Source organism: Raphanus sativus, chromosome 7, assembly GCF_000801105.2.
Source record: "Raphanus sativus cultivar WK10039 chromosome 7, ASM80110v3, whole genome shotgun sequence".
NCBI classification, from domain to species: Eukaryota; Viridiplantae; Streptophyta; class Magnoliopsida; order Brassicales; family Brassicaceae; genus Raphanus; species Raphanus sativus.
The window spans coordinates 10,025,927-10,048,824 of record NC_079517.1 but is presented as its reverse complement, the minus strand read 5'-3'; the positions used below and the strand labels follow the sequence as shown (position 1 = coordinate 10,048,824).

Below are 22,898 nucleotides of genomic sequence, written 5' to 3'. Positions count from 1 at the left end.
AAACATGGAAATCCAATATTCGATACTGCATTGACTAATCAAACTCATTGATTGGTGCCCAAAAAAAAATCAAACTCATTGATATTCTTGTAAAATAACAAAAAAACATGGAAATCCAATATTCGATACTGCATTGACTAATCAAACTGATTGATAATCTTTCTTTAAATGAAATTTATATAACATCGACCAAAAACTGGAATAAAGATTACCGACTCAACAAAATTTTCTAATTCAAACTACTTCGAAAGAAATTCTATGTTCCCTGACGTGTTCCGTTAGCTCAAATTATATTAAATCCATTTTGGACAATGCCAATTAGATTGTCTGCGGGCCCATTTAAAAATTATTCTTAAGTTTAAAATTCACATCTATCATAATTTCATATGTTTTGAAAAATCTTAAACGTGTGTTAAACTTTATATATTAAACATGTGATTTTGCGGTTTGATGGGAAAACATAATTTTGTAAATTAACGGGAAAATCTGATTTTTTGTAGTTTTTTTTGGTAAAATAATTTTGTTGTTGACAGGAAAAAGGTGATTTTGTGGTGGAAAACATGATATTCTAATCCACCAATCCTGCATATCTTGTTATTGCTGGATAACAGCAGTTGCCGGCTGCAAACCATCCAAACCAAAACTTCGAGGAGAGTCAGAAGATTTTGAAATCCAAGACGCCAGCTGATTCGGTTTAATCCTTCTCCTTGTATGGTTTAATGTAGTAGATTATGAATCCATATTCCTATCATCCTATGACGGTGGAAAGTTGAAAACTGAAGTTGATGCAAAAGCTGTTTGATTATCCACTGTCCACAACTCGGGGTTGTTGTGTATGGTCATTTTGTCTGGACATAGAGTTAAAATTTTGTGAATATTTTAAAATGGTTCGTGCTTCACATAAAATTAAAGTCGGTCATGCTCACATGCAACGATGTTATGCATGAAAGTTGAAATCTGCAAGGACAAAACTTTATGGAACTGCTGGGTATGTGTGATTTTTTCCTCTGTAGGCCATAAACCTTAATTTCTGAGGCCTAGTAAATGAATCAAAGCTTTATGTTCCTTACTATTTGTTCTTTTTTTGTTTCCTTCCTTGTATCGTGTAAGTAACTAATTAATGTCTCAATGATGTATCAAAATTCCAAATAATGCCAAAGAAGATGTAAAAAAGAATAAAACATTTATGGTGGGTCATCACATTGAATTGGAAAAGGTTAATAATAATAATTAGCAGTAATTGAGTTACAATTTTATAGTAGTTACAATGTTATAGTACATGTTAGCGATGTATTTCAGTTCATTGTCGAAGACAAAGCACGTGAAATGTTAAATAATGTCTGAAAATGTTGGAGAGAGACGCTTTTTGATGTCCTCTCTCTGAATCCGTTGGAGGATTTGACGATTTGTGTTAAGTTAGAATCTGATTTCTTATTTCTCAAATTTAGTAAAAACGGAGAGATTTCAACAATTAAAAACATGAAACGGATAAACATTTTGGCTTTTACACTAAAATCACCAGAATCAGCTGACAAAACTCACATCATACTATTTGACGGTCGTGACTATATTGCAGCATATAAAACATATATCAACTCATAAGCTTGGATTACTTCATATAGACATTAAATAAATTCATCCCAAAAGATACATAGAAACATGTATATAATTATATTTCTGTAAGCTAATAAGCTATATATGTAAACTATGTATCACACTGGATCTTTGATTATGTAAGTTTAAATTTCCAAAAAAAGTTATAATTCCAATATTTCCAACAAACGCCGGGTGGTACGCGAGTTCGGATAGTTGCTGTTAGAACCGAGTTCGGTCGAAACTAGTAAAGAGAAGACGAAGAACTCGTCTGTGGGTCTAACAAAGACGTTTTATAGATGAAGGTATCAGGAACCAGTTACAGAGTAAATGTAAAGAGAAAGACAAAGCAGAGCTCGAAGAGCTAGCCTGGAAACGATACAAGATAGCGGATAGAGAGGAGTAAAAACCCTAGATCTAGCCGCCTTGTGAGTGTGTAAAAGTGTGGATCCCTTTCATGTTGCTACTCTTCTTCCTTTTATAGGCAGCTACTCGTCGTTTGCCCTAATGCCCACCAGTCTTGCTGGGCTTTAAGTCGCGGGGCCGACTTAATGGGCTTTGTGTCTTTTGGTCGTCATACCAACACGGGTCGCCTGTTACGACGTCTTCTTAGCTTGTTGAATCCTTTTTCCCTTTCTTGAAGAGTGGGCCGTATCTCGCTATTCGCTGGGCCTCTGGAGGGATGTAATCCTCCTCCTACAGTTGCTAAGTATAATGGTTCCGAAACTGAGACATACCCACATAAAGAGTCAGCTGAGTAGAATCATGATAAATATTTGTTTTGTATGTACAATAGTATAAGACTCAGTAGTTTAAATGGCGGTTGTGTAGGTTTGACATCCCTAAACCTCGATTCAATTTCCCATTTGACACGTTTGACGTAATTTATAAGAATTATATTATGACATAGGTAAACATAATTGATGAGTCCACCACTGGTTCACAATTTAGCATTTAAATTTGTTTATTTATGTAACCATGTGATGTTAATATGTAACTCCTAAATCAAACAACCAGACTTGCATGTTGTCGATGGGCCAGGTTTGAGGAAATTAGTCGAGTTTTAGAAGTTCAAATACTTTAAATTATTTAAAAAATAATTCCAAACATCTCTATACTACAACTGGAGGGAGAAAAACGATAAGAAAAACAAGGGAAGCTACGTTAAATACCGCATTGACTAGTAAAGGTCTCTGTGTTTTCCACGGATGTGTCGGTAGTAAGAAAAAGCTCTCCTGCCTTTTTGTTTCTTTTATAGCAAGTTCCTAAATGGAAAAAATGGTTTAATTGTTAAGGATCTAGCAGACAAGTAAGTGTAAATCAAGCGGTCTTATAAATATGTTTGAGTTATGAAATTAGATAAAAACGATTTAAAATATTGTACAAATTTAAAATAATATATAAATTTTATTAATATTACCTACTTTAATAAATAAAAAATTGTAGAAAATAATTTATAAATACAATCAATATAATTTTTTAGTTGAAATATAAAAAGAAAATCACTTTCTTATATACAACTTTTATCTGGGGTATAAAATTAAATAGATCTATTTTGGATGCTTTTAAAATAATTATAATTTGATGAACCAAACTAATAATTGATTTCAAATCCGTCAAACTGAAATAAAAATAATTAAAGGTTTATTAGGTTAAGTTTTAAAACGATTAAAATTTATATAATTGTTTATCAAGTAGAATAAAAGTTAGACTGAACCGAAAAATAAAAATTAATAAATTAAATCTTATGTATTAATTATAGTTACACTGGAAAATAAGCATATTTTGCTACACCAGGCAGTTCTTCATTTCTCTTTATAAAATAAACCACAAGCAGTTCAACATATTTTTATTAATATAATATTTTGGACTGCTTATATTTAATAATTATGCTGAATGGAGAATTACACTGGTGGAGGGGATATATACCACTTAAAAACTGCTTCCCGATATCAGCCTGTAAAGCTTACAGACAAAAATGATACATTTAATACTAAAATGTAATGTATTTTATTAATAACGTGAAATACTCAAAACATATACTCTATGTATCACTTTAAATGATTTTAAGGTTTTTATTATACATAGATTAAGAAAATATAAACTTCTATACAATTTATTTTGGTCATATAGAAAATCAATAAATGAAATTACTTTGACCAATAAAAAAATCAGTATTTTATAATTGGTCAAAAAATTCAAATGATATTAAATTTTATTTAGAATAGTGAAAACGTCAACTATTTTGAAACAAAAAAGTTTCCTCTAAACATCTCTTAAAGTGATATAGAAAAAGTATTAATTTAAAACGAAGAGAGTATTTAATAAGACTATTAAATTTTAGTTAGATAATTATGTTTTAATAAAAGGTAAAATTTTATTATTTTAGATACTCATTTTTAGTTTATCCTCGATGGGGGTGCTCTACGAAACTAATAAAGATGCATGATATTAGAGACTGGAGTCGGGCGACATTGGAAAAGTTGACTTTATGTATTTTGATAAAGCCTACATAACGACATGCTATGGAGTTTTATTGAAGTCAAGTCTCCACCTTCAAAAATTATAATGGATTAGCCGAACCACCGTGTTGGATAACAAGAAAAGCCGCGTAAAGAACAAAGAAGAATTTTAGCAAAAAAAAAAGAACAAAGAAGAAGATGACACTTCTGTATCTATCAAAGAAATCATAATCCCTTATATATTATTTTAGGAGCATTAAAAATAATTAACCTTTAGTTCATGTGTGATTTACAACACTGCCATTTCTTACGTGTCATCACTACATGCTCTCTCACCAACTACATTCAAAAACCCTTAACTTACTAGCTTAATTACAAAAATTGTCATTGGTTATTAATTTATAATTCCATTAATATGTTATAAGCTTCATCTTTATTGACCAACCAAGAATATAATATCTATGATAAGTCCTTCTTAATGTTGTATTATTATTTTCAATGTTATATTACACGCTAATCAATAAAAAAATATAATTATTCATCGGTGAATCACTGATATTTGAGTAAGTCTATCATATAGTTTTAGGATAATGAAAAAAAATACAACTTCTAACTTTGTTGACATAAACTAACTCAAAATATTATTTAGAAATCATTATATCATCGAACGATCCAACATCCTTATTATCTATGTATTATTACATGTATATTAATAGTGTTGTGTTCGACATACTAATTGTTTTATCACTTATATATGAGACTTTGAATCATACGGTTTCCCATGTATATAACTTATAATTTATATACAATAAAATGTGATAATCACAGGTTGATATGTTGTAACTTAAAATCATTATACAAAATACATAATAAAACCTAATGACTTATTTTATAAGAATCCGATTCAAATTAACTATATGGAAAAAAATTCTTCATGGGTTAACTATGAAGAATTTATTTATTTGATGTATTTTCCTAAAGATCAAATATGTAATAACAATCACAATTTATTTTGGGTTAACTATGAAGAATTTATTTATTTGATGTATTTTTCTAAAGATCAAATGCATCACAACCCACATGATATTTTGATGATCTTCCTACATTAAGTATGTCATGTCAATTTTAATCATAGTTAAAACCAGGAATATGGCTGTGATTCCATATGTTATGTCACTGATATGCTTAATTTCAATAAATTACAACAAATCCCCTGTCAATCACACATTTTTGGTGATTTTAATTGTATTTTCTTCAATTTAGGAAACATTAGGAATGTAAATACGGTTATGACTATTATTAATTGATTTTTCATTATTTAAAAAACGCTTTTTATGGTATTATCGATTTAAAGTAGACGTTGAACCATACAAAATATGGAAACTAAAAATTGTAGCGAGTCAAATTGGTGAGAGGACAAGTGATTGTCACTGATTGCTTTCAAAGATTAATTTGCGAATCCTTATACTCGGATTGTTTCCTATAATACATCAATAAAAATCGTCGAATCATACAAAAATATGGAAACTAAAAATTGTAGCAAGTCAAATTGGTGAGAGGACAAGTGATTGTCACTGATTGATTTCAAAGATTAATTTGTGAATCCTTATACTCGGTTTGTTTCCTATTTAAAACAAAAAATCATCTAATATTATGAACAAGGCAATTAAAATATTCAAATCTGGATCACGAATACGAACTATCATTATGGCTATTAATTCCAACGAGTTTACCCTAGACATACGTGATGTCTTACACGTATAAATAGGAATGCCTTATATTTACATCTCCACACAATTGTCTCCTTCTCAGATGTCGTATTTATCCTGTTGCTTATATTTTGTTTTATATTTTTGCTTCATAAATGATTTTATATTAGTTTTTGCTTACTTTTATATCTCTTATTGAGTCTCTTACACTACTTATAAAGAACAGGATCAATTTGTTATTGAAACACAAAATTATTTTTATATTTTTATTTTACAGTATTTACTATTTTTCTATGCAATTTTTTCTATGCAATTATTTTTATATTTTTATTTTACAATATTTGCCATTTTTTCTATGCAATGGACCTTTGTAATATATATTAATTCAGACTGATAATCTTTTTAAAATCTACTCACCCCGTGCAGGGCACGGGTCATCACCTAGTGGATTAATTATTTTCATAAAAGAAGTCATGGAAATGTATTTTAATTAGGACATTCTTGTTTGTTTTCAAAAATTTCTCTTTTCTCTTTTCTCTCTACTGGACAGAATTTGTTTTCTTCAGAATCTATATTCAAAAAATAAATTTGAAACTAAATATATTGAAACATCCAAATATCATCCTTATTTTCTCAATTAGACGTCGGCAAAAAGTTATTGATCACAAAAGAATATTAAATATAAATATTTACCATAATAGATGAATTTTGCACCTATATGAATATTCATAAAATTTGAATCCAGTTTCTTATTTGTTCATTCACTTTCAAATCAGCTCGTTTCTAAATAGTTGATATTTATGAACATCAGAAAAAATTATCATTTTGGTCAATTCTTATTAAAAATTCTTAAATATTACAATAATACCAAAATAATTGATGTTATATATTTTCATTATAATTTTAATATTTAAAGTTCTATAGTACTTGAAAAAAAAACAAAAGGAAGAAACTTATAAACCAGAAATCATTAACTTAGCTGAACGGTTCCCAGTTCAAGGATGAATTCTCAAGTTCAAGAAACCATTAGGACAAAAATAATATTATATGTTTTGATATAGAATTTGAGAGGACTATGAAATTTGGCCCATAATCATCTGATACTAAAAAAGAAGCTTAGAAATAAAAAAATACTATGACTAGATCATAAATAAAAATAGAGAAAATATGAATGAAATAATAATTATGAGAATTTAAGGCTTTGAGCTGGATTATAATTGATTCTTACCAGATTTTGATCTGATCAGATCAGTTTTTATCGAATCTAGATCTTTCAAATGCGGTTAATTATTTCTTTAAGATAAGTTTCAATTCAGATTTTCGGTCTGAATAATGTAATGTCCAAAACTTGAAACTGTCAAACTTTATAAATTGCCGGACTTATTAAGTACAAAAATAATTTTTCAGACTAAATTTATTTGAGGTTTAAATATTTTGGTTTGGATTTAAATTTGTTTGGAGATAGAGCCAGCTCACAGAATTTGGAAACTTTATTTATTAGCTTAAAATGTATCATGTAGTATGAGTCATTTGCGATTTTGAGATATTTTAATATTTCTGATCTAAACTATAGCAAATCAAATATGAAAGATGTGAATGTATTCTACTATTTGATTATTACAAGAGCTGCAGTATAAATTGATAAATGTGTATTTTCTACGTTTGACTGCATTTAAGACAAAAATTGCTTTCTTAGTATGTTATTTTTAATTTATATTTGATTATTTAAATATTATTAGATTTGATTCTTCATAATATAATTTTAGAATATATGAAAAATACTTTTCTGGAAAAAGTAAACTAATTTTATATGGAAAAACAAAAAGTTAAAGCCGGTTTTTCATGAAAAATTAAATGTTTTAAAATCATAAAAATAATAAAATATAATATTATAACTACTCGTTTTGCACTGTACTGCAGTCTAATTCCGCACCGTTTATATTATTAGAATCGCAGTTAACTTATAATTTCAGTTTTTGCTAACAAATCAGCCATGACTTAAATATTAATGGATATCGCGGGTTTTGGATCGGGTAGCCCGATTGACACCTCTACAATCTACGATTCTACATTATCAAAGTGTGAAACGAGACCCGGGCCGATTCCGTAATTTCTCTATAACTCCTTGCAGCTGCGACTGCGAGTGTCCGAGTGAGACAACGACATGTAACAGGATTAATTAATTTCAAAGTATTCACACGTGGTTATTCATGGACCAATAATATCGCCTTAATAATATGGGTATCGTCACACATGATCATAATTACCTGGCATAGCATCCATCTTCGTGCCGTGGCTGTTGTCGGAAACCTCCTCTTGCTGTTTCAAAACAATCATGGTCGTCAGTCCATAGTCAAACTTTTACACCACCTTTGTTCTTTTTTTTTGTTATAAAAAGATCTTTTATCTCGCTCATACTCTCTCTACCGAGACTCCTCTCTGTCTCTTATTTGCGATCTTTTGTCTCTTATCAATAATAGCGAACAGCCTAAGAACAGAGACCAAGTTGGATTGATCAACAATCCTCTCAACTCGCTATGCAATCCGGTGAGTTTTCTGAACCCAAAAAAAAAAGAAAAGTGTACTTGGATGACTAAAGGCTGACTCTTTTTTACCTTTTTGTCGTTTAATTTAGAATACGAGATTAGTACTCTGTCCCAAGAAGCTAAGACCCGTTGGTTGAAACCTCCTGAGGTGTACTTCATTTTGAAGAATCATGAGAGATATGAGTTGACTCACAAGGCTCCTCACAAGCCTACTAGTAAGTTTGACTTTTGGTTCTCAACTGGGTTTTTTTTTTTTGAGATGCTGAGGTCTGGCTGCTTTTTTTCCTGTCTCATCATCAGGTGGATCTTTGTATCTTTTCAATAAGAGGGTTCTTAAATTCTTCCGTAAAGATGGTCATCAATGGAGGAAAAAGAGGGATGGTAGAGCTATTGCTGAAGCTCATGAACGTCTTAAGGTTTTGTTTGGTTTAACCATAATATCAAAGACTAGTTGTGGAATCTTTAAAGGGTTGTTAATGACTCTTTCTTTATGTGAACAGGTGGGTAATGTGGAGGCTTTGAATTGTTATTATGCACATGGAGAGCATGACCCTTCTTTCCAGAGGCGTATCTTCTGGATGCTAGATCTGTGAGTCATGTATACTCTATGCTTTCTAACTTGTTGTGTATACTTAACAATTAAATGTTATTATCTTTTTTTTATATCAGGGAATACGACCATATTGTCCTTGTTCATTACAGGGATGTGAGTGACGGAAACGAGGTAACTTTCTCCTATAAGCACTGTAATAATTAAATTTGCAGTTTTATTGCATGATGTTATAATTGGCTTTTTAACTTTTCAGGGAAGGCAAAGTAGTGGAACCGTTTTACAGTTTTCACTGAATCCCACCACTCTCTTTTCATCCCCAAGCTACAATCACCACCACCACATTGGTGAATCTTCTACTGACATACAACAGCAGCAGCAGTCATCTACTTCGCTGGGCATTGCAGAGGCTAACTCTGGCGTTGTCTTTAATAGTAGTAACTCTGGAGGTGAGGAGGGGAGTGGGAGTTCTTATGAGATTGAAAACAGGGAGGCTTTTAGGAGGCTTGAGGAACAGCTGAGTCTTGATGATGACATTTTAGTTAATGCTACAGATCCAGTAGAAAGTTTGGATGGTCTCGACCTTCTAGACTTTAGTACGGATACTGATCACCGGGTTCCACCAGCTACTGTACATCAGAGACCAGAGAGTAGCAGCAAACTAAGGAGATGTTGCGCAGGGTATGTTGGACCCCAATATGATAATGTTGTTCCACCACCACCACTGTACAGTCAAAATGAAAGTTTGGATAGTCTCCTGTCTTTAGAGTACGTTAAAGACATGAGTCACCTTGCTCAACCAGCAGCTGGACACCAGAGACCGGAGAGTAACAGACTAGATAGATCTAACGGAGGGTATTTTGGAGTTGAATATCATCATCCCAACAGTCTCATGCTTGTAAATAACGATTCAGGTAGGCCAAAGTTGGTTTTCAATATTTTTCTATTTCCTCTCTCTGTAGCAGACTTTATAGCTTCAGCAAAGCCCCCTTATAGTCTGAAGAAGGTTATTAGGAAGAGTGAAAAACCTTTCTTGTCACACAGGTGGTAGTGGAGGGAGTGGCGATCAAAAGTCTGGATCTTGGAAAGATGTGCTGGAGGCATTTGGGGCTTCTACAGCTCTTAACTCTGAGGTAATTCACTCATATAATTAAATGAAATGTTTAGTTTGCAGAAATAAAAAACACACTAGGAATCTTAATAGTAGCTTTTTCAAACTAAGAAGTAAAAGTTTATTTATGTACTTTTTGTTAAAAGCAGGGAAGCACACTAAGTCCAAGGACAGGTTTGCTACCTGGAGTGCAGGGAGATTCTAACTGGACTTATAGCAACCAAATTGACCAAGGTATGTCATCTGCTTTATACCCTGGTTTGACGTCGGTCAGTGCTGATAGTTGTCTCAAATTTCAGCTACATTGTTGTTGCCTCAAGAACTTGGTTCTTCTTTGCAACTTCCTGCTTGCTATTCTGAGATGGGAGCTCCAGAGAATAACGGTGAATACAGTAGAATGATGAATGAAGAAGGGCAAACCGAGCAAGAAATGAATCACACAGTTGCATATAAGCAAAAGTTTACCATCGAGGACATATCACCAGAGTGGGGCTATGCAACTGAAACTACAAAGGTATACTCTGACACCTATGTGGGAATGTATAAATCTACCTTTTATATGTTATTGGTTAGAAGAAAGAGTTGGTGATTTAATTAGATTTTTCGTTTGGACAATGCAGGTGATAATCATAGGATCATTTCTCTGTGATCCAACAGAATCTACATGGGCTTGCATGTTTGGAAATGATCAAGTTCCTTTTGAGATCATCAAGGAAGGTGTTATTCGGTGCCAAGCCCCTCCATGTGGTCCTGGCAAAGTGAATCTATGCATCACTTCTGGAGATGGACTCTCTTGTAGTCAAATAAAGGGATTTGAGTATCGTAATAAGCCTGATGACACATCTATCCCTAGGAGCAGTCCTGGTGAGCTTTCATTACTTGTAAAGTTCGTGCAGACGCTTCTATCGGATAGAAAAACCAACCTGGAGCCAAGCACTGATGATGAGTGGAGCCGTCTCATTCGAGATGGCACTGCAACGTCATCAGGTACTGTTGTTGACTGGCTTCTACAGGAACTGCTTAAAGACAAGCTGGATTCGTGGCTGTCTTCAAGATCCCAAGATAAAGACCAAGCATCTTGTTGTTCTTTGTCAAAGCAAGAACAAGGCATTATTCATATGGTGGCAGGCCTTGGCTTCGATTGGGCACTCTCTCCAATTCTTGGTCATGGTGTTAATGTTGATTTTCGTGATAGTAAGGGATGGAGTGCTCTTCATTGGGCTGCACAACTTGGAAGGTGAGCCTATAGAGAGCACTAGGCCTGCGGGTTTCGGTAGTTCGGTTTAGTTTGGTTCGACCAAAATATTGCTGAATTGAACCGAAAAAAGTTCGGTTCAGTATTCGGGTGTTTCGGTTTTTTAAGTTTTTACCAAAACTAACCGAAGTTTTGGTTTCGATTATATTTCAGTTAAATATTCTATTAAATTTGGGTAATTTTGGTTTAAAATTTTGGTTAGTTTGGTTGGAATTTGGTTAATACTTTTTAAACCGAACTAACCGATTACTGAATCAAGAAGCTGAAGTTTTTCTATAAACCTGCCGAATGGAATCAAACTAACCGAAATTTCGGTTCGGTTCGGTTAAAAACTGCAGTCCTAGAGAGCACCGTCTAGCTTCAACCGTTTCATTTGTAGACAATAGCTTCAACTGAATGTACTAACCGACAGTGTTGTCTTTTGTTGTGGCAGTGAAAAAATGGTGTCTGCCCTTATAGCTTCAGGGGCATCACCTGGGGCAGTGACTGATCCCAATACGCAAGACCCAATCGGTAAAACTCCAGCTTCGATAGCTGCCTCTAATGGCCACAAGGGCCTTGCAGGTTATCTATCAGAGGTGGCGTTAACAGACCATCTCTCGTCTCTCACACTCGAAGAAACCGAAGATTCTAAAAACACTGCTCAAGCGAAAGCAGAGAAAACAGTGAACTCCATCGCGGGAAGAGGTCATCCCGTTAATAACGATCCACAATCACTGGCTGCGTTGAAAAACGCAGCTCAAGCAGCAGAGAGAATCCAAGCAGCATTTCGTGCACATTCATTCAGAAAGCGACAACAAAGAGAAGCTGCTAGGCATACTTTCTGGAAAGAGTACGGGATCTACGCAGACATGTCGAGCCCAAATGCAAGGAACTACCATTCAGCAGCTTTGTCTATCCAGAAGAAGTACCGTGGCTATAAAGGTCGAAAAGAGTTTCTGACAAAGCGCGAGAAAGCTGTCATAATACAGGTATGTTACTTAACACCTTCACTAAGATCAATATAGTTTTTTTTTGCATTATACAGAGGTATTCTGACTCCACATAAGATGTCCAGACTAGTCACGTGTTGCCACGTGTCGGTCCTCTGTCCCTGGCGATGCCAACTAGGCCCCAGACCACAATATATAATATTAGTTTTGTCACATGTTCGAAGTGGGAAGGTGAATATAGTTGTTTTTCATCACCTTACTATATGTGGCAGGCGCATGTTCGAGGTTACCAAACGAGGAAGCAGTATAAGGTGATTTGCTGGGCGGTAGGAGTTCTAGATAAGGTAATACTGAGGTGGAGAAGGAAAGGTGTTGGACTAAAAGGGTTCAGGCAAGACGTAGAAAGTGGAGGAGAGGAGAGCGAAGATGAGGACATTCTGAGAGTGTTTCGTAAGCAGAAAGTAGATGGTGCAGTGAACGAGGCTTTCTCTCGTGTTTTGTCTATGACTCGTTCTCAAGAGTCTCGCCAGCAATACCACCGTGTGCTCACGGGATACTGTAAAAAAAAGGTAAGAGTAACTTTGCAAGATAGATCAAGTTAGTATATGTTTTTGAGGTGTTTCTTTCTTGAGTGAATCTTTTTTTTTAAAGGCTGAGCTTGGGAAAACAGAGACATTAGGAACAGGTGGAAGTGGTGGTGGTTATGAGGATGATGATGATGATGCGTTATTCGACATAGCTGATATGGAATATGACAATTTGTTTGCACTGCCTTGAGAGGGAAAGCCATGCAAGAACAAGGATAAATGGGGATTTAGATATTTTAATAATTAAGTCTGTAGATTTGTAAAGTTTCAAGAGTGGGAGTAGTTTTATAGAATTGCAATGAGAAAAGGGAAGAAGCTGTTATTAGTAGTGAGCGACTGTAAGTGATCTCTATTGTGGCCAACTTTGATACAAATTTGGAAGCATTGTTTCTTTTTGTACAAGGAAAAAAAAAACGAAGTAAACACAAAAGAAATTTGCTTGTAATACAAGTTCCTGTGACTGATGCAAAAAAAAGTCCATCTTTGCAGAATCTATCATAATCTTTAGTAGAATCAAATCACTGAAAGCATGTTTTACGAAGTTATGGTCATCTATGTCTTTATGTTTACTCAGGTGGCGTCTGTTTCTGGGTGTCAACCATACCTGCTGCAGCACTCGCTCTTCTGTGCGGAGCCTACTCAGTGGCTATTTAAGGTCTGCTTCATAATTCATAATTTTACAATGCATGAGTACCACAGTGACTTTTGAACTCTACATCAATGCTCTTCCTTTTCTTTTGTTTGGCATTGAACTCCATATTTATTAAACTGATCCAAATAGGTTATAGCCCGAGGAGTTAACCATGGAGGGATCGTAGTGTTTACATATAAAAAAATTTAGAAAGGTGTGTGTGGGTTCCTTTTTGTAAATAGATCCGCCCGACTATTGAAAACTCGAAAGATAAAAATAATGAAAAAGAAGGAGCAGAGATGACTGAACTTGTCCCATTCTGAAAAAAACAAGATGACTAAAATATTGTTGAGATTTTTCGAATATTGCAACCAAAAGGTTTAAAAAGCCTTTTAAAAATAAACATTAGTCATCTTTTGATATAGGCATAATATATACTTGGTTCTTAACTATAATTTATGATTTATGAAAGTACCTAGAAAGGTGAATGCTATTACATCTCAAGTACTGTTCAAAGCTGATTTTGTTAATTTTATTTACTGGATAAAATGAACCGGCTGAATAGTGGTTTATTTAGTATTTAAACCGAATAGGTTGAATTATCAATCTATCATATGTCAGAAATGATGGTCAGAACCAATTTAATTAAATGCTTTCTTTGTTTGTTAAATATATAAAGTGAACCGGTTCAAGAGTGAATATTATTAAAAATAAATTAAGTTTGATATATATATATGTATATATATATATATACATTTATATATTTGAAATAGACATGCAAAGATCGTGTATGTGAGATTCATTAATGATTAGAAATGATATTTGTTAACGGTATAAGTCGTTATAACAGTAAACTAGAAAATATTAATTAGAAATAAGTGAAACATAACTTTTTGGTAAAGATCTATTTTTAAAAAAAAAAATCACACATGAAAAAATTGTTATAACTTCTATTTTAATAAATTAGATTTCTAATCTTAAAACTAAACCTTAAATCTCAAACACTTAAATATCTCGGTTAAAAAAGAAACGGTAATTAACTCATCTCAAACCTAAATTTTTAACATATCTTTTTAAAAAATCATATATAATTCTGTAAATCCTCAAGTATTTAAATATTCAACTTATATTTTTATTTTCATTTTTGAAGAAAATGATCAAATTTATCCCTTTAAAATTGTATTTATGGTAACTTTTAAAACTGATATTTTGCTTAAGCATAATATCTTTTTGCTATTTTGCATTATGTAGTTGTGTTGTGTCCACTTAAAAAAAAAAAAGAACAACCCTTGATTAATGGCTAGAGACGTGAAAATGAACATTTGAAAACGACAAATCCTTTCACACTGTTAATGAAACTGTACGGGGGAACCAACTCAGGTCACATTAATGGTCCTTTTTCTTTTGACAAAACCCTAAAAAGGGGAATATGTTTTTATGTTATATACAGAGTACAATTTCTTCCGGATCATAACGTTCACCCTAAATAAATATCTTCCTTCATAAAATAAAAAAATTTCACCCAAAATAAAAGAGTTGAAAACTTTATTTCATGGCAAGTAGCCAAGTAGGAATAATTAGTAACCATTTACATAAATTAAGTATATCTGGACAAAAGACTAGCAGATTAAAAAGAAAAAAGAAAAAAAAAGATCTTATATGAGACCCGGACAAGAAAACAACTGTACATTCATCTTTGAATCATGACTCTTAAAAGCCTGGTCTTTATCATGGAAATAGAATCTCTTCACAGGTCGTTTTCTGTGGTTATTTCTGGACCATTAGATATTGCTGCCAATACTTCATATGAAGGTACCTATTTGTATATGTATACGTAGTAAAAGTATATTCTAAGATGATACTAAAACTAGTAGAGTTTGAGGTTAATTCCCGATATATATGCTCATTAAACTAGTATAGGATCTGCAACTGGAAACCCTATAAACAATTGTAAACCCTAGCTTAAAAAGTTATACTGTAATTAAGCGAGAGGAAGAAACAATGTTTCTAGATTAGACTTTTTTTTGAACAACATGTTTCTAGATTAGACCCAAAATCAACTTTTGGCTCTTGATCTTTTTGTCTTGGTGTGAGAATTGGACGCTTATTCTCTATCTCTACCTCTCTTGTTTCTGGATTTCTTCTTTTCTCTTTCCTGTTTTTTAGCCAAAATTTTATTTTTGATGATGTGAAACTTGTGGTTTTATTTCTAAAACAGAAAGATTCATAGTCTTCATTCTTGATTTGTGTAACTCCTTAAGCTCAGTGATGTCTTCTTCCAACAATAATTACAACAATGGTAGTAACAGTGCAGTGTTCCCTCTCTCTCTTTACCTTTCTTCACTCTCTGGCCATCAAGGCATCCCCTACAATCATCAGTCATCAGCATCTCCGGGCCAAATGGTATCAGCCGTGCCTGAATCTCTTATCAACTACATGCCGTTTAGCTCAAACAGTGCTATGAATCAGCAAGGGCTCGACATTCCTGAGGTGTCGAGAGAAATCAAGAAGGCTGTGAAAAAAGATAGGCATAGCAAGATTCACACGGCACAAGGTCTTAGAGACAGGAGGGTAAGGCTTTCTATTGGAATTTCTCGCCAATTCTTCGATCTCCAGGATATGTTGGGGTTTGATAAAGCTAGTAAAACATTAGACTGGCTACTCAAGAAATCAAGAAGAGACATCGAAGAGCTTGTCCAAGAAAAAAAGCTCTACAACAATGATGAAGATTTTGGAAACAATGGAGGTAACTTAGAAAAGGATGATGATGTTGGTGATACGAGCTTTGTATATGGTTCATGCTCTGATTGCTTCGAAGAAGAAGTGGTTTGTAAGGTCAAGAAGCCAGAGAAGAGGAATAAGAAGACTGGATTGAGCAACATATCTTCCTCAACGAAGAGATCAAGAACCAAAGCTAGAGGAAAGGCTAAGGAAAAAGCAAGAGAGATAATCAGTGATCATCCAGAAACAGCCTCCAAGATCATACAAACTGAAATAATGGACCCATTCAAAAGGTCCATAAACTTCAATGGAGGAGAAGACATGACAGATTTTTTCTACAAGGAATCAATCCAAGAGTCTGCTAATCAAGAATGTATTACAAAGATACAGGTCAATCTTCCCATGAATATGGATCAAAGTTACAATCAGCAATATCCGGAGTTCATGTTGAAAGATCAGGGTTCTAGCAGCAACTACTATGCCATTCTGCCTCAAAACTTGGATTTTGACTATAATCCAAACCCTTTTATTGATCAACTCTATTGTGGAGTCACCAACACGAATTTCTTCAGGGGTATAGTTTGAATTTTAGAAGCTTCTCTAACCTAAATTATATGATTCATATATCTTGGCATTCCATGATATGTTTCTTTTTCTTGTTTTTATCTGGCAGGGTTCCCATAAATCTTGATATTTCGGAGGACTAGGCATCAAATTTAAACATGTAAGGCAAATAATCCTGTATTCCTCTTGAGTATATATTAAATATTTGGTTATGTGTGTTCTTCTGGACATGTTATCTGATCTTATATGTCATTGATCAAGATTTATTTTCTAAAATACAGTTTGTCTACCTTAATATATTTTAGCTACAGCTTTCAAGTGGTATGTATGTAACCTTTAAAGTATTTCAATTTGAAGATGAATCAGCAAATGATTTATAAATTTGATGAAACCCAATCCCTTTCAAGATCCATACATAATTTTGATTAGGTGCTACACACAACAGTCTTTTAAGACTAAGCAATTTGCAGTTTAACGTTTCATATAAAGCTCTACATCAATTAGTTTATTTCCTTAAGACCCTAATTTCCATTAGGTACATATTACACCAGGCATGATGATGACTATTTACGCTCACATATACAAGTCTGTATCCACACACAAACATGTAATGTTTGACTAAGTTACCATGCAAATTGAAATGAAACTGAGCACTAGTGTGTGAACTAGAAGCGTGCCATTGAAATATGCGCAGGATAGATCTTAGAGTTGATATTATTTTCTACGGATGCATATCTATATTCTTGCTCAGACAATGATATTTTGCAGTGATACATATGATTTTCCCTTTTGAAGGCATACATTAATTGATTTTATTGGCTTATAAAGTTCGGTTTTGGGCAAGAGGGTTGGTAACTCCTACATTTTTGAATATGATATGAAGTGATCTGCTCAAGTCCCTCTTTTGTAGACAATCTTTAAGTTCCTTAGTACCTCAAAATTATTGTAAACATTCACCACTTCCAGGTATCCATTTCAATTTATAATGCAATTTATAATCTAGTCAAAAACTGCAAACGCCATTTATCCTATAATACTATCTGGAACCATATTAACTCATTTCAAAATCAAGATAGCTAATCGACATTTATTAGCTATAAGACTAAATCTGAAAATGTCAGTAGCAAAAATCAAGATGTATGGTTTCAAAGAAAAGTGATGTTTTAATAGTTTCAAAAGAAATGTTCAAGAGAAAGCTGCAAGATTTGAATGGTTTTTCTCGTTTCTGTGAGATTTTTTATTCTAATAATTGGCTTTGTAAATAAGATATATACATGTGTGTGTAATGTATAATAATTTGGGAAAAAAAATTTAAGCTAAAATGACATGTCTACCGAAAAATCCCAACAGATGAAACTTTATAAATTTAGGTTAGTCAGTCTCTTCTAATTTTTTTTTCTAAACTAGCTAGCAAACTACATCACTAAAATACATGATGGACCACAACTTGAAAAGAACAACATAAAGTATAAACTCTTTCAAAAAATATTCACTGTTATCTAAAATTAATCAATCACACTACGAAGCTAATAGAAATGTTTACCTAAAAACTAGATAAAAACTGAGTATATATTAGATGACTCACGTTTTGAACAAAAAAAAATATATATATATATATATTAGATGACTCACGTATGATTGTTTCTTTTATATGTATACGAGTCAATCGTAAAATTTTGTGCGTTGATTTAGATAAAATTACTAAGCAAATCTTGTAACGAACTAAAGACAAAGAAAGAAATGCCCTGTATATGCAAAAAAAAAAATAATGCAGCTGAGAGATAAAGAGAGGGAGACCTTTAAAACTGTTCCTCGTTGCTTCAAAACAGAATAGCACACTCCGAAGCAGAGAAAACAACCTTGTCTTGTTTGAAGAATATATTAGCAGTCAAAAGAAATTTAGTAAATATAAAAGAGAAATCAAGGCTACAAAGGAAAAATCAAGGAAGACTAGAGTTGGTAACACTATCTAGTCTTATACAATTTGTATTTATATATTTGTAACGTTTTATTTTAAGAGATTTTCCAGCGTATTTTTGTGTATACTTTTCTTCATTATCACAATATAATATTTAAAACAATTTTTTATCGCAACAGATTTCTTAAAGTTAAAATTTATTTTCAATTTTTAGATTTGGTTTAATTTGGCCACTTTCCCGAAAACAACAGATTTTTTTGGTAATCTCGAATTTTGCTTCCTTAACTTTTCATTTCATTTTATCATATAAAATAAAAGTTATTTCATTTTTGTTGCTTGCTTCAAATTTCATCTCCAAAGCAAGTAAGAGTGTACGTACTGACAATAATATCTAGACCTGGCTAGCTGGATTAGTTAAGTTACCTACTAATAATCAACAATATTTAATCAACAAATGCCTGGAAACTGATTATCTCAAAAGATTTTGTTGAAAGGTGGAAGTAACTTTATTATATAAAATTTCATGTCAGATCGTCCTATGAAATAAACTCGCCGAAATAGCTGATTATAATATTCGCACAATATCTTTTCGACATGTCTTTGACTCTTTGCGGTCTATTGAATAAAAAGTTTATTTCATTCAAAAAAATAAAATAATTTATTAGTCTTGTCTGATCTTGAGTGGACATCCACTGCGTCCAATCTTTAAAGGATATCTTTGCTTTTAGAGATGATAAATTTACTTATTCACAAGTTTAACTACAGAATTTTCCAGAAAAGTATATCTACATGACTACATCACATTCCAACTTCTCTTTTTTTCTTAAAAAAAGGGGTGTTAGTTAATATTTATTAGTATTAGACATATATAATGAAAATATAAAATCCATGAAAAAATTGTGTGAAGATGTTTTGACAAAAATTTGTAAAAATATTTGACGGGTATGTCTCATTGAAAACGAACGAATCACGTGAGCCAATCTAAATGGGCCAAATTACAATTTAAATGGGCCTAGAGTCTTGCTTATTAATAAAAGAGAGAGCCCATTACAAGACTTTGCTTGCCCAGAAAGTCGCAGAGGAAGCTAAGCTATAGAAGAAGGTAAGAAGTGAGAAAGGAAGGTAAGCAAAAAAAAAAAAATGGAGTCAGCGAAGAAGATAGCTCATGAGATCGGTGGTGTGAAGAGAGACGCTCTTCGTTTTGGTCTCAACGGCGTTAAGAGCGACATCGTCGGATCTCACCCACTCGAATCCTCTTACGAATCTGTAATCTCTCTCTCCCGATATCAGTTTGATAGCTCCGTTTCGATTAGTGAGCTTGAATATGTTTTTTTCTAGGAAAAGTAGCTGATTAGCTTAGAAAGAAGAGTTTAAGTAAGCTTGTTGATTACTTCTTGTGTTGCTGCTGATTGGGTTTGATTTCGTTGTTACTAGATTCCTCAATTGCAGAAGCTCTTAATAATATAATATCATCATTTTCAGGGAAAGAGATCGGACGATGCGATGAAGAGGACGATCATTGGGCATACCTACGGGACTGCACTTCCACTGAAGATGGATATGGACACGCAAATCCTCTCACGGTAAAAGCTTAACTCTCTGCTCTCTCGTCTCAAGATTTTTGTTATGCATTGGGAAATGGTTTTCATCTATTCATTTGTTTCAATGGAAATGTGCATTATTACTCTTAAGTGTTTACTTGGATGATGATCTTACAAACACTGTTTGGGTTGTATTGTGTGAATGACTTAATAGGTTTCAGAGACCTTCTGGGCCAATTCCTTCGTCAATGCTCGGTTTAGAAGTCTACACAGGAGCCATTGATAACTTTGGTTTTGAGGATTACTTGAATGGTACTTATTCTCCTTTCCTCCTATTTGCAATTTTCATCAATGTGCTACATTTACTCTCTAGATCAGCGCATACCAGTTTGATTTTATCCCAGCAGAGAAATTCATACTTCAATATATATATATATATATTTTTTTTTTTTTTTGCAATGGTGAAGTTTTTTCAAGGTATTTAAGTTCATTTGTTTTTTTAAGTTTTTTTCTTTGACACCAATAGGCCTGGTTACTATGATATTGGTTTATCTGAAACTAGCATTTTCATCATCCCTTGCAGATCCGCGTGACTCGGAGACATTCAAGCCTGTAGACTTGCACCACGGGATGGAAGTTCGTCTTGGTATGTCAAAGGGCCCTGTTGCCCCAAGTTTCATGTAGGGGATGGGGGGTTTTTATTCCATGTTATATGTCTTTTAGCTTTTGGATGATGAATCAATTTGAGGTCATTCTATGAACTCATTTCGACTAATCAATATGGCCCAATCAATTCAAGTATTTGAGGTTACTAGAAACTAATGATTCCAACATAAGCTAACCAATCTGAAAGAATCATCAAGACCTCATAATGTTCCTAGTGTTGGAAAAAAGTTTTATTGATTCCGTTAGAAAATGAACTTTTCTTTATGTGTTTTAAATGATCAACTATTTTTATCAATAAATCAGATTTGCTTATATTTCATCTTTCATTCCAATTCACAAGTATTTATTAACTTTTATTAACCTTAACTGTTTAGTTTCAGTGTTAATCAATAGATATTTAGGACCCGACTGGTTCAAACGCAGCTGTTGCTGTTGCGGTTGTGGGAGTTTGCGGCTGCGGGTGGTTGCGGTTTCAAGCATTATTTAGCGTTTTGTATGACTGGCACAACGTTTGAAAATTGTTGCATTTGCGGGGTATTTGTGACTGGTTGATTATGAAATATTGCAGCAGTTTAATAATAAGTTACCAATATAAACATATTATAATATTATAAAAAATATAAAAACATACTATCTTGATAAAATATAATAACTATTAATATAATATAATTAATAATAATATTTTATTTATTTATTTATTTTTAATTAGTTAAAAGTTATAATTTTAATAATTATTTTTTTGAAGATTTATATTAAAACTTTTAAAAGAATACTTTATATTTGTATCTATATTAATTTTTTAAAAATTCTAATGAATAGCTAGTTTAAAATTTTTATAAAAAAATTATGATAATGTTTGTGAATTTAAATTAATAATTAAAATGCGTATATATTTTATTTATAATATTTTTATTTTCAGATTTTTAATTTTTAATTTAAAAATTTAAAATATTTTTAAAAATTAATTTTATATTTATTTATCCAACCGCCCGCAACCGCAAACGCTAGCTGGAACCAGCTTTTGATTTTAAGAGGTTCAGAGCGGTTTGAAGCGATTTGTAGTGGTTTATATGATTGTTTCGAAACCCTGTCAACCGCCATCAATCGCAAAAGCTGCGTTTGCGGGTGGTAGCGGAAAAACCAGTCAAGCCCTAGTCGAAATAAATTAAATGATTAAAATGGTTGGTCAACATATACCATATCTTATCCGAAAGTCAAATTTGTCAAAACTGGCAAATGTTTTTTTTTTTTGAAGAGTAAAACTGGCAAATGTTCTTGAGGAGGAACCACCACGGCAGGAAATGAGATATATCCCAACTGTTCCTGGTGGAACAATGTAGTGTCATGACACTGGTAATGAAGCGGATATTAATCAAAGCCAGAAAAAAGAACGCAAAATGCAACGAGGAGGAACAAGTCTCTATCTTTCTAACCTTCTTACTCATGCAGCAAATTAAGCCAACAGATACCCCCGCCTTTTTGCCCATCTTCTACACAACCCTTTTTCCCTCTCCCAATTTTTTAAAAAAATCAATTTCCGAGGATTCATATGGTCTCGCTGTCACTTGAGCGCATTAAATAATCATCTTGTGTAAACACAAAAGTGAACAAAAATATTCGAATTCTTAACTTTCCAAGTAAGTTTAGGTATACAACAAAGTGGTCCGTCATAAATTAGGTTGCATGTAAACTGGATCGCATCCTTGGGGACAGTCGCTCGAAATCTATGCGGTTATAAACAAATAGCAATTGCTGTTCATCATGATGAGAATATATATATAAAAAAAAATTGCTGTAAAAAATACATTTTTTAATCAAATTTAACCTTTTTGCAACTAAATTTAACTTTTTAACTCGTTGAAGACATTTCGTGTTTAGGAAACATTTTAGAATCAAAATCTTTTGAGAAACTTGTGAAAACGTAATGGCAACGTGTGTTTGAAAGTCTTATTTTGAAAAGGTGTTTCTATTTTAGAATTTACGTTCCACTTTGAAAACTTAAGACTGTGATTTAGAACACGGAAAATAGTTTTCTCTCATTTGATGTCTAAAGATTAATTGTTGATAGTTTACAAAAAAAAAAGGATTAATTCTTGACTTATATTTTAATAT

The 22,898-nt window shown here is 32.8% G+C and overlaps 4 protein-coding genes across 9 annotated transcripts; 3 read left to right on the top strand and 1 right to left on the bottom strand.

Annotated features, from left to right (window-relative positions):
- Nucleotides 1-1,907: 1,907 nt before the first annotated feature.
- On the bottom strand, nucleotides 1,908-8,520 carry LOC108837672 (uncharacterized). 4 transcript variants are annotated; one of them, XR_008936755.1, is made up of 5 exons: nucleotides 8,380-8,520; nucleotides 8,032-8,083; nucleotides 3,502-3,558; nucleotides 2,766-2,858; nucleotides 1,908-2,319 (listed from the first exon to the last, which is right to left on the bottom strand). XR_008936755.1 is itself a non-coding variant. In XM_056990937.1 (3 exons), the coding sequence occupies exons 1-3, from the start codon at nucleotides 8,099-8,101 to the stop codon at nucleotides 2,168-2,170; spliced, it is 315 nt and encodes a 104-aa protein (XP_056846917.1). In that variant the 5' UTR covers nucleotides 8,102-8,151; the 3' UTR covers nucleotides 1,908-2,167. The 4 variants fall into 4 exon arrangements, 1 of the variants encoding a protein (XP_056846917.1); XR_008936756.1 differs by having other exon boundaries at nucleotides 3,502-3,550; XM_056990937.1 differs by lacking the exons at nucleotides 3,502-3,558; nucleotides 8,380-8,520 and having other exon boundaries at nucleotides 8,032-8,151.
- On the top strand, nucleotides 8,170-13,286 carry LOC108837671 (calmodulin-binding transcription activator 4-like). Of its 2 annotated transcripts, none has more exons than XM_056990936.1 (13): nucleotides 8,170-8,311; nucleotides 8,400-8,525; nucleotides 8,611-8,726; nucleotides 8,811-8,899; nucleotides 8,980-9,034; nucleotides 9,117-9,774; nucleotides 9,905-9,993; nucleotides 10,121-10,205; nucleotides 10,271-10,485; nucleotides 10,592-11,208; nucleotides 11,660-12,197; nucleotides 12,431-12,727; nucleotides 12,810-13,286. In XM_056990936.1, the coding sequence occupies exons 1-13, from the start codon at nucleotides 8,302-8,304 to the stop codon at nucleotides 12,933-12,935; spliced, it is 3,021 nt and encodes a 1,006-aa protein (XP_056846916.1). In that variant the 5' UTR covers nucleotides 8,170-8,301; the 3' UTR covers nucleotides 12,936-13,286. The 2 variants fall into 2 exon arrangements, with proteins under 2 accessions (XP_056846916.1, XP_056846915.1); XM_056990935.1 differs by having other exon boundaries at nucleotides 10,118-10,205.
- A 1,780-nt stretch (nucleotides 13,287-15,066) lies between these two features.
- On the top strand, nucleotides 15,067-16,937 carry LOC108816448 (transcription factor TCP1-like). 2 transcript variants are annotated; one of them, XM_018589021.2, is made up of 3 exons: nucleotides 15,067-15,188; nucleotides 15,686-16,671; nucleotides 16,771-16,937. In XM_018589021.2, the coding sequence occupies exons 2-3, from the start codon at nucleotides 15,777-15,779 to the stop codon at nucleotides 16,779-16,781; spliced, it is 906 nt and encodes a 301-aa protein (XP_018444523.1). In that variant the 5' UTR covers nucleotides 15,067-15,188; nucleotides 15,686-15,776; the 3' UTR covers nucleotides 16,782-16,937. The 2 variants fall into 2 exon arrangements, with proteins under 2 accessions (XP_018444523.1, XP_018444521.1); XM_018589019.2 differs by lacking the exon at nucleotides 15,067-15,188 and having other exon boundaries at nucleotides 15,221-16,671.
- Nucleotides 16,938-19,638: 2,701 nt separating this feature from the next.
- Nucleotides 19,639-20,921, top strand: LOC108816016 (cyclin-B1-2). The gene is made up of 4 exons (XM_018588567.2): nucleotides 19,639-19,845; nucleotides 20,062-20,162; nucleotides 20,335-20,432; nucleotides 20,704-20,921. The coding sequence occupies exons 1-4, from the start codon at nucleotides 19,720-19,722 to the stop codon at nucleotides 20,802-20,804; spliced, it is 426 nt and encodes a 141-aa protein (XP_018444069.1). The 5' UTR covers nucleotides 19,639-19,719; the 3' UTR covers nucleotides 20,805-20,921.
- The last annotated feature ends 1,977 nt before the right edge of the window (nucleotides 20,922-22,898 follow it).

Coding starts and splice junctions, on each gene's coding strand:
- LOC108837672 (XM_056990937.1), bottom strand. CDS start 8,101: ATGATTGTTTTGAAACAGCAAGAGGAGGTTTCCGACAACAGCCACGGC. Junction 2,859..8,031: donor GAAGATGGATGCTATGCCAG/GTAATTATGATC, acceptor TTTTCCATTTAG/GAACTTGCTATAAAAGAAAC. Junction 2,320..2,765: donor GACCTTTACTAGTCAATGCG/GTATTTAACGTA, acceptor GGTATGTCTCAG/TTTCGGAACCATTATACTTA.
- LOC108837671 (XM_056990935.1), top strand. Junction 8,526..8,610: donor GGCTCCTCACAAGCCTACTA/GTAAGTTTGACT, acceptor TCTCATCATCAG/GTGGATCTTTGTATCTTTTC. Junction 12,728..12,809: donor CGGGATACTGTAAAAAAAAG/GTAAGAGTAACT, acceptor TTTTTTTTAAAG/GCTGAGCTTGGGAAAACAGA.
- LOC108816448 (XM_018589019.2), top strand. CDS start 15,645: ATGTCTTCTTCCAACAATAATTACAACAATGGTAGTAACAGTGCAGTG.
- LOC108816016 (XM_018588567.2), top strand. CDS start 19,720: ATGGAGTCAGCGAAGAAGATAGCTCATGAGATCGGTGGTGTGAAGAGA. Junction 20,163..20,334: donor GACACGCAAATCCTCTCACG/GTAAAAGCTTAA, acceptor ATGACTTAATAG/GTTTCAGAGACCTTCTGGGC. Junction 20,433..20,703: donor TTTTGAGGATTACTTGAATG/GTACTTATTCTC, acceptor CATCCCTTGCAG/ATCCGCGTGACTCGGAGACA.